At 39.2% G+C, this 15,230-nt stretch overlaps 3 protein-coding genes across 3 annotated transcripts; 2 read left to right on the plus strand and 1 right to left on the minus strand.

The window, feature by feature from the left end:
• Positions 1 to 1,774: 1,774 nt before the first annotated feature.
• On the minus strand, positions 1,775 to 3,205 carry LOC133720775 (uncharacterized). Its single transcript, XM_062147245.1, has 3 exons — positions 3,021 to 3,205; positions 2,631 to 2,933; positions 1,775 to 2,378 (listed from the first exon to the last, which is right to left on the minus strand). Exons 1-3 carry the CDS (start codon positions 3,203 to 3,205, stop codon positions 1,775 to 1,777), a joined length of 1,092 nt encoding a protein of 363 aa, XP_062003229.1.
• A 17-nt stretch (positions 3,206 to 3,222) lies between these two features.
• LOC133721490 (phosphoglycolate phosphatase 1A, chloroplastic-like) lies at positions 3,223 to 7,816 on the plus strand. Its single transcript, XM_062148118.1, has 11 exons — positions 3,223 to 3,588; positions 4,218 to 4,285; positions 4,511 to 4,603; positions 4,683 to 4,754; positions 4,954 to 5,025; positions 5,148 to 5,207; positions 5,432 to 5,484; positions 6,161 to 6,258; positions 6,865 to 6,964; positions 7,271 to 7,374; positions 7,481 to 7,816. The coding sequence occupies exons 1-11, from the start codon at positions 3,324 to 3,326 to the stop codon at positions 7,588 to 7,590; spliced, it is 1,095 nt and encodes a 364-aa protein (XP_062004102.1). The 5' UTR covers positions 3,223 to 3,323; the 3' UTR covers positions 7,591 to 7,816.
• Positions 7,817 to 8,277: 461 nt separating this feature from the next.
• Positions 8,278 to 15,144, plus strand: LOC133720093 (probable E3 ubiquitin-protein ligase ARI8). The gene is made up of 15 exons (XM_062146277.1): positions 8,278 to 8,697; positions 9,241 to 9,365; positions 9,564 to 9,669; positions 9,812 to 9,902; positions 10,315 to 10,487; positions 11,120 to 11,224; positions 11,580 to 11,668; positions 12,369 to 12,476; positions 12,663 to 12,753; positions 12,862 to 12,951; positions 13,200 to 13,247; positions 13,583 to 13,654; positions 13,723 to 13,822; positions 13,900 to 14,026; positions 14,393 to 15,144. Exons 1-15 carry the CDS (start codon positions 8,512 to 8,514, stop codon positions 14,664 to 14,666), a joined length of 1,785 nt encoding a protein of 594 aa, XP_062002261.1. The 5' UTR covers positions 8,278 to 8,511; the 3' UTR covers positions 14,667 to 15,144.
• The last annotated feature ends 86 nt before the right edge of the window (positions 15,145 to 15,230 follow it).

The raw sequence follows: 15,230 nt of genomic DNA on the forward strand, positions 1-15,230 counted from the left end.
AAAGACCTCTTATAGTTAAATTAGTTGAACTATCCTTGCATTGAAAAGCATGACGAAAGATAACTATAAGTTAATGAAGAAAAAACTCAAACGGTGTGATGTTTACCTCCTAGCTTTTTTGTCTGATTCAAAGGTGAATAATTCGATCTTCTGCTCCCATCAAGGACTATTTTGTTTTTGTCTGGAAGAGGATGGTTTGGTGTTATAGTGATTGGTTCTTCACTTCTTCATGTGGCAGCGGTGCAAAGGGTTCTACATCGGGAAAGATGCCTTTGATCATGAAATCATTTGAGGCATTGATTTTGATTTGGAAAAGGTGGATCTGGCCTCTTGTTTTTTTAGCTCTTCTGGTAGTGTTTCTTCTGTTAGATATGATCTCTTGTTCACCAGGTCTTTACAGCTGCTTCTGAAAAGTTGTTCTGCTGGTTTTCCCATTAGTATTACTATAGCTTCATTGCTGGCATCCTCAATAGTAACATAGACTTTGTAACTGTATGTAAAAAAAAAATTAGAGCAGAAAAGCAAAACCAAATGAAAATGTGATTAATCCAAAACTTACATTGTTATCCCTACTATTAATATGTAAGGGCTAAGGCCATAACCATCTAGTAGGCTCAAAGTTTAAAGAAGGATAAACAATAAACTAAAAATGCATTCTTCATTCATGATCCCCCAAACTGGGTTGTAGCTTACAGATATAGAGGTGTCTCATACAATATAGTGATGACATGTGGCACAGGACCGCCACAATTCAAATGGGAACAAGATGCAAGTGAGACAAGGTGCAGCTACCGCATAGCAGATGCAGGTTTGCAGAATGGGAGTGCCAACTGATGGTGTACTACTGTGCCAGATGAGCAGATGTTGTCTTCAGGTGCGAGGATAAGTGGATTAGTGGGCTGAGAAGATAATTGGGCTTAAGTTGTGGACTTGGTCTCAACAAGTCCTCCCCCCTTGAGAACAAGCTTGTCCTCAAGCTTGGAAGTGTGGGAATTTCGACACAATGTCATGGGCCACTTCCCACGTTGCATCTTCAACAGGTAGGCCGGCCCAAGCCACTAACCACTTGGTGACAGATCGCTTGTGTTTGGTGACAATCTGCATATCGAGAACCTTCTCAGGAACCCAAGAAATGGCGCCGTCCTTGTCGAACTGAGGAAGAGTGGCTGCCACCGGTGTTCTGTCTCCAATCCGGCGCTTCAGCAGTGAGACGTGGAAGATGGGATGAAGCCGTGAGTGGGCTGGGAGGTGAAGCTTGTAGGCAACTTTGCCGATTTTGGCCTCAATTTGAAACGGGCCATAGAAACGTGGAGCAAGCTTCTGAGATGGGCGGCGTACAAGGGATTGCTGCCGGTAAGGATGAAGTTTCAGAAATACCCAGTCCCCTTCGGTAAACTCTCTCTCTGTTCGGTGTCGATCTGAGTGTTGCTTCATATGATTTTGGGCGATGGCCAGGTGGTCTTTGAGCGTGCTGAGCAGGGAGTCATGATTTTGTAGAGCAAGGTCGACAGCATGATTCGTAGTGAAGGATCGCCGGCGGGGGGTAGCCATAGACGGCCTGAAAAGGCGTCATCTTGATTGCGGAGTGGAAGGTGGAGTTATACCACCATTCCGCCCAATGTAGCAGGTTGGACCAACTGTTGGGTTTGTCATTGATGAAGCAGTGTAGGTAGTGTTCCAAGGTACGATTAAGAACCTTGGATTGCCCATCGGTTTGTGGGTGGTAGGCCGAGCTGCGACAGAGCTTAGTCCCTTGTAACTTGAAGAAGTGCTCCTAGAAGTTACTGATAAAAATCTTGTCACGGTCATTGACAATGGAGCGAGGCATCCCATGGAGTCGAAAGATCTCCTTGGTGAAGACTTCAGCAATTTGGGCTGCGGAGTAAGGGTGAGTCACAGCCACGAAGTGACCATACTTCGACAAGCGATCCACAACAACCAGAATGGAGGTTTTGCCATCGGATGGTGGGAGGCCGTCAATGAAATCCATTACAATGTCAACCCAAATGTTTTCCGGAATCGGAAGAGGTTGTAGCAGGCCAGGTGGATGAATTGACTCGTAATTGTTGCGTTGACATTGATCACAAGAAGCCACATAGCGCTTCACATCACGGCGCATGCCCGGCCAAGCGAAGCTACGAGCCAGGTGAGTATAAGTGCGGAGAAAGCCAGAGTGACCGGCTGCAAGGGTAGAATGAAATTCATACAGAATCTTGCATCTCCAATCGGAACTTTGAGGGACGAAGATCCGGTTTTTGTAGAGAAGGCGCCCATCAAGTAAGCTGAACCATTTCTTTGTGGTTTCATTGTTTTCCAGGGTTGCAATAATGACACTTGCTTCCGAGTAGGAGTGGCAGGCCCGTGTAATTGCCGGAATACTGTCAAAGATGGGTGAAGAAAAAGCCTGGATGCTATAGAATTCATGGCGGCGAGAAAGAGTATCGGGCACTGTGTTGAGTTGGCCGGCTCGGTATTGGATACGGTAGTTATAACCCAGGAGCTTGGCTACCCATTTGTGCTGCGCTGGAGTGCTAATTCATTGATTGAGCATGTGTTGTAAGGGCTGGTGATCGGTGAGGATGGTAAATTGATGGCCCAGCAGGTATGGTCTCCATTTTTCAATTGCAAACAGCACGGCAAACATCTCTTTTTCATATGTGGAGAGTGATTGATTCTTTGGTGAGAGGGTGGTACTGAGGAATGCCACCGGATGACGATTCTGAGTGAGAACTGCGCCAATCCCCTGACCGCTAGCGTCTGTTTCGATGAAAAACTCCTCATCAAAATTGGGCAGGGCGAGGACCGGGGCGGAGGTGATAGCGGCCTTCAACTCGGAGAACGCTGTATCGGCATTGGGTGTCCAAATAAAATTCCCCTTCTTGAGCAGCTCAGTTAAAGGCTTGGCTATGAGCCCATAATGCTTCACGAATCTTCTGTAATAACTAATAACCCGTTAGTCCCAAAAAACCACGAAGAGCTTTAGTGGTTTTTGGTTTGGGCCATTCGATTATGCACTGCACCTTACTTGTGTCCATAGAAACCCGGAGCGGAGGTCTAACTTGGAGAATATGGTAGAGCGAATTCGGCCACGAACAACAAAGCACAAGTAAAATTGGGCCTTATCTGAGTGCAACAGGCAACATGAGCTCTGGGCCTTGCGGTCCAAAAAGGAACTAGTGAAGTTCCACTCTTTATCTACGTGCATCCACACACAGCCTCTCAATCCACCACGTGATCACAAACAACCATTTGAAAAGTTGAAAAGAAAGGCTAACCTCGAGCGATGAACACCAGAGAAAAATAGCAAAAACGAAAAAAAGGAGATGCTGAGCAGAGCAACAGCCAGAGCATCAAACCACTTGTTCTTCAAGAACAAGAACAAGAATTCTCAGTTACTAGGGCTCAGCAACAATCTCTCATATGCTGCTTCAAACCCTGTATCTAACTTTGTGAGCATCACATGGAACAACAACAACACCTCTAGAATGTCAAAAATGAAGAGTTTCACAACCCGAGCAACCGCGCAGCCTCTCAAGAATGCTGATGAGCTCATCGACTCTGTCGAGACCTTCATCTTCGATTGCGATGGTGACACCACCTTGTTCTTGTTCATTTTCATTGAGCTTCAACATTTTATTTCTTGGATCAACTGTTGTATACTCAGATTGAATTTGATCCAAGCTGCGTGTGGTAGTGATTCAATCTCATACTGGAGAACTAAAAGTGGGATCGTTTCAAGAAATTCCATTACAGAACGTCAACTGCTAATTTCGCGTATTCCATTCATCTTAGTTTAGTCACTACTGATCGGAGTTATATGCAATTTGCAAGAGCTAGGATACAACACTAACTATTCAGTATTGATAAAGCACACAGCCTGAATGAAATTTCTGTTTGTTTCTTTGTTTGTTTAGTGTCGATACTTATTCTTAGATTGTTAATGTTGGCATTGTTGGGATAATGTGCTTCCTTTTGTCTGCTTATCTTTTGAAGTAAATATCCATGTATTCAAAAAAAAATGTTGCGTTGGTGATACGTTGCTTACCGAATTTAGATTGTCTATTAGTTAGGTGGCTTTAAGGATTACTCAATAATGTTTGATTGAATAATGTTCCGAACAATCTTAGGATATATATATATACACACACACTTTTTCAGTTTTTTGGATGGTGATCCTCTATTGAACAATGTTTGTACTCATCACCAAACAACTGCAGGAGTTATATGGAAAGGAGATAAGCTGATAGATGGCGTCCCAGAAACTCTTGATATGCTACGGTCCAAGGTCTGCCTGTGACTGTAGTCATGGAAAGTTATTTTTTATGCACATTCATATGACTTGAAAAATAATGTCTATTTCACTGTATTGCATTCAACTATTTCTTTAGGCCTGTGGATCCAAATGTAGCATGATATTCTCTTCTTTGTCAGCATAAAGACAGGGAGATAATTTTAAGAGACAAGCCTTGTTTTGTGGCCTCAAACCACTTGCATATTGTCTTTCCTTCAGGGCAAAAGATTAGTCTTTGTTACCAACAACTCAACAAAATCTAGGAAGCAATATGGTAAAAAGTTTGAGACACTTGGTCTGAATGTCAGTGAGGTCAGTTTGTCACCTTTTTCTTTGAATGTTCATAGATATCAGCATGTCAGTAATTCTAACCTCAAAAGAACAATTGCAGGAAGAAATTTTTGCTTCATCTTTTGCTGCTGCTGCCTATTTGAAGTCCATAAATTTTCCAAAAGATAAAAAGGTAACTAGCTGGCTACTGATATACTTAACTCCACTGGCTGATAGAACTCAAAATTTGGTTTAATTCCACTTTCCTAACAGTGGCATATGTAAAGGAAATGGTAAGTTCTTGTAGTTCATGAATGAGACTATATTAATTCAGTAGCACATGCTAGCGAGGAATCTAGATGATAATAGACTGATGATCGGGCATTATATAGGTTTACGTGATTGGTGAGGATGGTATCTTGAAGGAGCTTGAGCTTGCTGGATTTCAATACCTTGGTGGACCAGTGAGTAGAAGTCCCAAATTGCCTAAATTTCCATACGCGCCATTTTTTATCTTTCAATTTTCTTACATAGTCTATAAATCAAAAGTTGCGTTATCAATGTGACTAATAAGAGCATTTCACAGGAAGATGGAGAGAAGAAGATAGAGCTGAAGCCTGGATTTCTGATGGAGCATGATGAGAGCGTATACCTCTGTCCTTTCTTATTTCATAGAACTGCTTTTAATGGTTGTTTTCTATTATTTTGTTGGTACTGATAAAAATATGAGTAGAACTTTCTCCTCTGCATTCCCTTGGAGCCATGAACATAAATATATATTTTTTGCTTGGAGCCATGAACATAAATATATTTTTTTTGCTTGGTTTCAATTTCTAATATTGATAACTCTGTCTAATCATTGCCTTAAAGGTTGGAGCTGTTGTGGTTGGATTTGATCGATATGTCAACTACTTCAAAATTCAGTAAGTTCTGCTGATTCTTGAAATGTCAATACAACTGTCTTGAATATACTGCACTATGTCTATTTGGTTACAACTTACAAGTTACAGCAATTTTCTTTGTTACTAGAGTGAGAAGAATCATGCTCGATCCAGTACTTTCTGTTTTAGATTCTTTTTGTTTGAGAAGATTATTAGGACGGTGGTTTGCATTGAATTCGAGACAACCATACATAATTTAATTCCTGAAGATTTAGATTGAGAAAGTAATCCCACATCACTGCCAGATGTTTCATCATGTTCTTCTATCCTTCTATAGACTGTATTTGTGCTGAAATTTGGGCCTCTCTACTAAAGTATTGATATGTCTCAAGTTGGGATCCTCCTCTTCACATTTGCACTTTTTTGTTCTTATATGGACTGATTTGTGCTGCAATTTGGGTTTCTTTAGAACTCTTTAGAAAAGTTATGTTAAGAAGCATAAATGGAAAGCTATACCAAGTAACCAATTTACCAAGGAGCTATTGGTCTAGTGGTAGTTCTCTGTACAGGGTTGATAGGTCCCAAGTTCGAGTCCCCCTCTCCCTCCTCCTCCCTTCCCAACCAAAAAGGTCCTAGTATCAATATCAAATAAACAGTACGGTCTTATTATATGCTCTCTGGTATCTGTTTATCATTAGTTAATGTCATGTAATTGTAGGTATGGGACACTCTGTATACGTGAAAACCCTGGATGTCTTTTCATTGCAACAAATCGTGATGCTGTCACTCATCTCACAGATGCTCAGGAATGGGCAGGTTTACTTCTCTCCTCCCCTTCTCCCACTTTGCGTATAGATTACTATATTTTTGAATGCCTTACAAAAATGTCTTGATCGTTGGAATTTGCATAAATAGCTGTGAGGATAAATTCATATTGGCAGCACCAGCTGCTGTGTTGGGTTGCTGGATATGTTTCTAGGCACCTTCTGGACCCAAAAGAGCTGGCCGGGCCCGTGCTAAGGAATTGATATAGGAATGGATAGTATATGCTTTATTTATTAATAAAACAACCGCTTGTATTATTGTGGGTTTGAATTGGTCTATTTGAATATGGAGATTTTGTCCTTCAAACTTCAGATTGTCTTCGAATATAAGTAAAGTTTTGCTTAATCTAAAGTGGATAATTTGGTACTAGTGGACCTATATGCTTTATTATCAAATGCTATTACGTTATGCATCCATAAAACATTTTGCCAGAAGACGATGATATAAGTATGATATTGTCTGTGTTGTGGGGATCTTGAGAGTCATTACTGTGTTTTCATTCCCAGGATTTTGAATAAAACTTGGTTTTGGTTTAGCATATCACACCATAACAAACTCTATGGAGTCTGTGCCTTAAAATGTAGTCTCCACTTTCAGGTGGTGGTTCCATGGTTGGTGCTATCCAGGGATCTACTCAGCGTGAGCCACTGGTTGTGGGAAAGCCCTCCACATTTATGATGGACTACTTAGCAAATGAGTAAGTCAAATGCTTTGTTTGTTTAGTTCTTCATGTGTTTATCCTATGAAATAACATTGAACTGTTGATTTTGTACAAAGAGCTTGTATCTGAGAGGAAGTTTCGTGTTATATTATTACACTGAGGGAGTCTCTTAATTATATGCAAATCATATGGTGTGATATTTGATGGAAGTGAACTTGGCAGAACTTTTACATCTTAAGGAATTACAAATTATTGATTTGATGAAAACATACTTGTCATGAATCATGATCATGATGTGTGTGTAATTGCTAATATTGGTTACTTGGATTTAATGAATGACAGATTTGGCATACTCAAGTCACAAATTTGCATGGTCGGGGACAGATTGGATACTGATATTCTGTTTGGACAAAACGGTGGTTGCAAAACTCTTCTTGTTCTCTCAGGTAGATGACTTCTGCACAAGTGGGCCCAAATTTACTTCATTTTTTGTTGTTGTTGTACTTGTATTTAAACTAAAACTAATTAGGGCTTTTCTTTTCTGTCCAATAGGTGTCACCACTTTACCAGTGCTTCAAAATCCCAGCAACACCATACAACCAGATTTTTACACCAACAAGATCTCAGACTTTTTGTCTCTCAAGCCTGCTGCAACCGTATGATTATCGATTGTTGATGATGCCTGTAAAACCAATCTTGTTGCTATGTATTATGTGTGTTAGACTTCGGTATGTAATACTGACTATTGTCATGGCCACTACGTTGTCCATATAACTCATTCTTTCTGGTATATAAGGGCAGGAATGATATAAATTTCTGATGTTTCCTTTGTCAAGGGAATCATTATATTTGACCCAAGAAAAAAAGGGCATCATTATAACTTCTTCATTACTACAAATGTCTACAATCACACATAAAGTTTCAAATGTTTTTTTTTTCATGAGAAATTGTGTGCTACCCAAATAGAGCTACATATTAATTACATCCCCAACGAATGCTGGAGAGTGGAGAAAAATAACACTCGACATAGAGGGTATTTGACGATGAAGGTTACCGTTGGGCTCAACAAACTAGAAATTTAAAGTGAGCTTTGCTCGAAATGCCAGCGTCACAGAGTGAAATGTTGATATATATATTTTTTCTTTCTCTCTATTTCATTTATCATTTCCACATCATATTTTCCTTCCACAAGCCTCTCTCATTTCTTTTTTTTTTTTTTTTTTTTTTTTTTAAAACCCCACCCCATTCCCACCACCTTTGATGGGGCTCGAACTCCTGACCTCTTATATATGAGACCAAAGCCTTACCACCCCAACACACACCCAACCAACCCTCTCTCATTTCAGCAAAAGGGGAAAAAAGAAAGAATTTGTTTTGTTTTGGTTGAAATTGAATGAAGCAATCAGTGAAATAAATGTGTGTTGCCCCATTTCACCCTCGACTTGTCCTCAAATTTTCATTTCTGCCCCGTCTCTTGCTCTATTTCGTGGCATCGAACCCGAACCACTTCTCGGTTGGATGCAATTTGGTTAGATTTAGGGTTTTGATCATCTTCAATTCATCATCATCAGAGAAGCTCAGAAATGGAATCAGAGGACGAGTTCGATATGCACGATGCCAACGACGACGACAACGACGAGGATTTCTATAGTGGCGGCGACGACGACGCCGCCGCTTCTATGGACAGCGACGATGCCGGCGTTGCCGATTACGAGTTCATCGATAACGACTCCGATGATTCCAATGACGCCGCCTCGCATCGATACCAGGTCAGTTTCTGCTCTCTTTGATTTTTTTTTTTAAACTTGATTTTCGCTAATTGCCACTAATCTGAAAATGAGACTTTTGAGCTCTATTCTGTTTGATTTTGGATTATTGGTTTAGTTGGGTATCAAATCATTACCATTTTCTTGTATTGTATTGTCGTAATGCTACAATTTTCTTTTGATGTCAGTGCTATTGTTGTTGATTTTGGGTTAATTGCCTAAGAAGGAATTCTATCTATGATGGCTTTTGCTTTTGCTTTTGTCCATTTTTTTTGTTTTTTTACAACTTGGGGCATTTCCAATGTCCTGTTTAGAGCAATGTGGTGTCTTTGTATTAGTTAATTACATGGACTATGCCTTGTTTGGGGCCATTTTCTTTCTAGCGTTAACAAACAATCTCATAGCTCCACTTTTTATCATCAATTCAACTGTTAACTAATGGACCCCATCTCCGTGAAACCACAACCTACCATAAAAGTTTGTACTGCTGTGGCATGTTCTATCGGTTTGGCCCTGGTCTGTAAATTCTTTGCGTTATTGTTGCAGCAAAACTACACTGTTTTGACGGAAGCTGACATTCGTCAACATCAAGAGGAGGATATTACAAAGATATCTACAGTGCTTTCCATCTCAAAGGCTGCAGCTAGCATATTGCTCCGCTACTATAATTGGTAAAATGCTGTCTCCAATCTGTTGTATTTTATTAATTATTATGTAACATTATTTGGGTTACTGGGACGTAAGATTAGGTTGTCTGTTCATTTTAAGTGAGGCTTTGCAGTTTGCACAATCGATCACCATGCACTTATTCGTATCATGGTATATTGATAGTCCGTATTTTCTAACGAATCTGTACTTCTTGCTCACAGGAGTGTAAGCAAAGTACATGATGAGTGGTTTGCAGATGAAGAAAAGGTTCGCAAGACTGTTGGCTTACCGGAGAAACCAGTTATTGAATACCGTAATGCTAAAGAAGTAAGCGGTCTATTCTTTAGGATATTCATGAAGTTCTGGCATCTTCTGTTGATAGTTGGGGAGTTTTGACTGCTCATTTGGTGTTGTAATGCTCCAAAAAGTCTTATGTTATTCTAATAACATGCTCTTGTTTCTTTGACAGCTTAATTGTGGGATTTGTTTTGACACCTATCCTTGTGAAGAGATGCATTCTGCAGCTTGTGGTCATCCTTTTTGTGACTCATGCTGGGCAGGTTTGATATGCATGTTAAAGCGTTTTTCTTTCCATATTCTTCCATGTTACTGTTTCCTTTCTCCATTACTTGGGATTTGTTTATACAAGAGAATTATATCTGTAATGTGATCAGAGTTCTGTCTTCAATTCTCTTAGTTATGCACCTTGCATAAATATATACTGGTATTACCATGGCTGCACTTTAATTGTTTTCCCATATATGTGTAACTTTTATTAGGAGTTAAATATACGTGTGTGGATATATACAACACGTGTCTCGATTGTACTTTGTATGTATTCCAGCTGTAATTTTATCTGATTGACTCATGATACGAGTTTTGTATAGGCTTTTGTGTTGAGTGCTTATCATTTGTGCCCCAGAATTTGAATTTTTTGTATATCCTTGTAATTTAACTTGTCATTCATTGTAGGTTATATTGGTACGGCAATTAATGATGGTCCTGGATGTTTAATGTTGCGCTGTCCTGATCCATCTTGTGGTGCTGTTGTTTTCCAAGATATGATTAATGAACTGGCTTCCAATGAAGACAGGGAGAAATATTCTCGTTACTTTATTAGATCTTATGTCGAGGACAACAGGAAGGTAATATCATGTTCATGAGTGATTTGTCCATGCTCCCAAAACAAAGCAAAATCTGAGTTGTCCTTGTATCTTCTTGCTTGACAAACATTTAAAGTTATTCTATGGTTGTTCTCTTTGTGGTCACTCACCATTGGATTTGAATCCAATGGTGGAGAAAGCTCCTGAATTCATTTGTGGTCACTCGCCACAAATTCTTCAGTCACCAGGTGGTCAGGAGAAGACTACTCATTAAAAGGAATAGGAGTGTAGGTCGAAGATCATTTTTATATAATGGTATCTGTCTTTAGTTAGGCATATAATTAGTTTGGTGACATCATGGTAAATCATATGTGAGCAACTGAGCAATAATTGTATAGTGCCTGCAACTTAAAGTACTTGTACTGAATATTACTTTAGTTTGCTGATCAAAACCCTGCTGGAGCTCCTAGGGAGAAAAAACTATGTTTACATCAAAATCCTATCAAGCAACTGTAAATCATTATTGATTTAATTGGTAAATATCATTCCTGTTCACATATTGCTGTAATTGTTCTGTTCCACATCACTATGGCTATATTTTTCTGTACCAAGTCTTTGTTCAACATTATGTTGACCGTTGTTGTTTTATTATTTTTTTGTTGGTTTTTTTGTAGACCAAATGGTGTCCTGCTCCAGGCTGTGATTATGCTATAGATTTTATTGTTGGTAGTGGAAGCTATGATGTTACTTGCCGCTGTTCATATAGCTTTTGCTGGAACGTGAGTGTCTCTGAATTTCTCTAAGATAAACTTCTTCACTGATTATAGATAGTGTATTGCATGTCTGTGCTCATCAATTACCCATGGATAGGGGATGCCAGAAATCTCCAAAAATTAGAATGTCAAATAAGATAAGGATATATATATCAGATAAACTTCTTCACTGGATCTGTATAACTTTTTTCTCTGTATCAATCTCCAAAAATTAGAATGTCAAATAAGATAAGGATATATCAGATAAAATGCATTCTTGGATATCAATTCCTCGAAAAATACTTGCCAAAAAGTTAGCTGCCTATGGATTTGTAGTATCTGGGCTTTGTGGCATTTACATATTGTGAATTTGACTTTGCAGTGTACTGAAGAAGCTCATCGCCCCGTTGATTGTGGCACCGTGGCCAAATGGATATTGAAGAACAGTGCCGAATCTGAAAATATGAATTGGTATGGAATATCTTAGTTATTGATAGGAAAGTAAAATTATAAAGTACGAAGAAAGTTATTTAGATGTGAACGTTGGACTTCCTTGGGCCATAGGATTGCTGAGATGATAACCTATGTGCAGATATAAAGCGGTTGCATGGCCCAAGATGTACCATGATAATTGTGCTGGCCTGTCTACCCTTGTCCACCTGGATATATATACTTTGATTGTATTATAGCATAAGAATGTAGTTTGTTAGATATTGCAGAAATGTCAATATTAAACACTGAGTTATTAATGATTCTATAAATTATTGAAGGGAGGGAAATATCTTAACAAAATCATGATATTTCATTTCTAGTATGTAAGTATTTTGCTGGGAACAATAGCAAAGAAAGATAGGTATTTGTCTGGGTTAATTACAGCAGTCATGAATTGAAAGATAATATATGTTTCAAGATTCCTTCTGTTTTAAATGATTTATTATATTTATTGAAGAGTCTATCCGAAATCATCCTCAAGAACTTAAATCTCTCTCTCTCTCTCTCTCTCTCTCTCTCTCTCTATTGTATCAATCGGCACATGGAAATCAGAGGGCTGGTTGGTTCAATAAAAATCTGAACTCCCCAACACATTATAAACAGTGGCTGCAAAAATCCTTTAGTTGTCTGTATTTATGTATAGGCCTCATTGCTAAGTTGTATGGCTGCTGGATTTCAGGATATTGGCTAATTCCAAGCCCTGCCCCAAGTGCAAACGACCCATTGAGAAAAACCAAGGCTGTATGCATATCACTTGCACACCACCTTGTAAATTTGAGTTTTGCTGGTAAGCATTTTTGCAATGCGGTTGCTTGCCTTTTGATTTCTGGTGTGCTTTAATTTTATAAAACGGTGTTTATCACCTTAGGCTCCTCTTATTGTCTTCTAGATACACTATCTTGGTATCTCAAAGCTGCATTGCATGTTATCATGCATCTTCTGTGAACTCTAATGCATTTGTACATGCTTTCAGGCTCTGTCTTGGTGCATGGTCAGAACATGGTGAAAGGACAGGTGGCTTTTATGCTTGTAACCGCTATGAGACAGCGAAGCAGGAGGGAGTGGTATGTTAACGTAGTTTGCAACTCTATTTTGATAGTTGAGGATTTTTCTCTTGTATTATTTCAGTTAGTGGCATTATTGATTGATTGTTGTGATATGGTTATTTGCAGTATGATGAGGCAGAGAAACGAAGAGAGATGGCCAAGAACTCTCTAGAGAGGTACACCCATTATTACGAAAGATGGGCAACCAATCAGTCGGTACGTACAAGTTTAATAGTTTATTTAAAGCTGGATAACTTAAACATAAGTTACCTGGTTTCTGTTGGCCTGATTTGTTTGTGATTTGCATCACTCCTTGAGTCCTTGCTCTTGTTAATTAATATTTATAGTCAGTGTATGCCGCCTTGTCCCCCCAATGAATGTGCCGACTTCCTAGTAGTTTTGATACTTCTGAAATAAAATAAGTTAAGGCAAGGACTAAATTACTTTTTCTTTCTTCACTGCAGTCCAGACAAAAAGCACTAGCAGACTTGCAGCAGATGCAGACTGTGCATGTAAGTAAACATTGATCCTTAAAAGCGTCTGGTTTCCTGAAATTCAGGGACTGGTCTTTTTTTGCCATGTTCTCAAATTGAAGTGCTGTTGTAGTTTAGTTTCTTTAATTTTTCTCTTCGTTTTTGGTTTAGTTTATTTCTTATCTACTGTTCTGTACATCATTTAAAAAAGAATATCATTGATTTGAATCTAGTTGTGGTTTGTTGACTTTGTTCCAGACCTCATATGATATGTGTAGAATGTCGTACCTTCCATATTATAGTAGTCTTGTTTTTTGTCCCCAACTGTTTGTTGGTTTTCTTTCAACTTATTTTCATTGTTTGTGTTATTGTAGCTTGAGAAGCTGAGCGACATCCAGTGCCAACCTGAGTCACAGCTGAAGTTCATTACAGAGGCCTGGTTACAGGTAAATCACAAGTTATTTTTCAACTGAGAACATATTGCTTTTCCTTCTTAAATTTTCTCTGTTTGCAGATAGTTGAGTGTAGGCGAGTACTGAAATGGACATATGCCTATGGATATTATTTACCTGAGCACGAACATGCCAAGAGACAGTTCTTTGAATACTTGCAAGGTATGTCATTTTCCCATACTTCTGAGGGGGGTCATTGCATCCTGTTGCTTTGTTCTAACTAGCATCCGTCTGTGCAGGTGAGGCTGAGTCTGGGTTGGAACGACTTCATCAATGTGCAGAAAAGGAGCTGCAAGTTTATCTCAATGAAGAGGACCCACCAAAAGATTTTAATGAGTTTCGCACAAAACTTGCTGGATTGACCAGGTATTCTGAGTTGATTACAAGGACTCATCTAAGAGATAATTAGCTAAAATTTAGGGTAGTTAACCGCCCCCCTCCAGAAAGCGGTTACGAGATGGAGGAAATAGTGGAGTAGATGGTTGGCAACTTGATAAAGTGAAGCAAGGCTGTAGTTGCAAATTCTTGTCATGTTTGTCATAAGCAATGAGATATTCTCCACTTCATTTCTTGACTCATACTACTCCATTGGCTTATTGGAGTTAATTTGACATTTTTTTTTCAAGAGATTATCTGACTAGTTCACTTCTATTTTCTGTGTGCATATTGACATACTTGGAATAGTATAGCTTTTCTACTTATTGATGTATTGTTCATCTTCAATGAAAACAGCGTGACACGAAACTACTTTGAAAATTTAGTTCGAGCTCTGGAGAATGGTCTGTCAGATGTGGACTCCATTGGTGCAAGCAGCAAGACGGCAAACTCAAAGAGTTTGGGAGGTGCAAGCAGCAAGGGAAGAGGTGGGAGGGGCAAGGCTACAACATCCAGGTCAAGTAGCTCCAATAGAAATATTGATGATTTAGTCCACTGGTCCTGTGAACATTGCACCTTTGCAAATGTGAGGTCAGCCACTGTCTGCCAGATGTGCCAACAACGCCGGTAGGTAGGTCAATTTTGTTATGCAAATTGACCTACCTGGATGTGGGGGCCTTGGTTTATTGCCTATTTGGCTGGCTTGTTGCAGTGAAGTATCAGCCTAGTGGGCTGGTTGGGAGGAAGAGATTTGCCATCACTCATGTTTGGAATTATAAATGCAAGGACAAATCAGAAATAAGGAAGGGTCCAGGGAAGCAAAGGAGAAGACACTTACTATGTACGTCTTTTGTTATTGAAATATGAGCGGTATATAGTTCCTGCTGTTTGTCTATCTTATCTGTGCCTGTCTTCACGCAAATGTAATTTAATGTAATTGTTCTTAATTAATTAGTTGCTGATGAAATTTTAGTAAGTTTGAAGCTTCATGTGGGTTGTAAGAGTAAACTAGTTGGGGGACAATATACTGAATTGGCCCCTGCATAGATGAAATAATTATGTATTTCCTTTAAGATGATATATACGAATTCCTTCCTATCACCAGAAAACTGGGAACACCAAGTTACTAGAATTGTTTTGGGATGTAAATTGACTTGTCATCTAGATTTTGTACCATAATGTTGAAACTAGCCCC

This window comes from Rosa rugosa, chromosome 7 (assembly GCF_958449725.1).
Source record: "Rosa rugosa chromosome 7, drRosRugo1.1, whole genome shotgun sequence".
Taxonomy (NCBI): Eukaryota; Viridiplantae; Streptophyta; class Magnoliopsida; order Rosales; family Rosaceae; genus Rosa; species Rosa rugosa.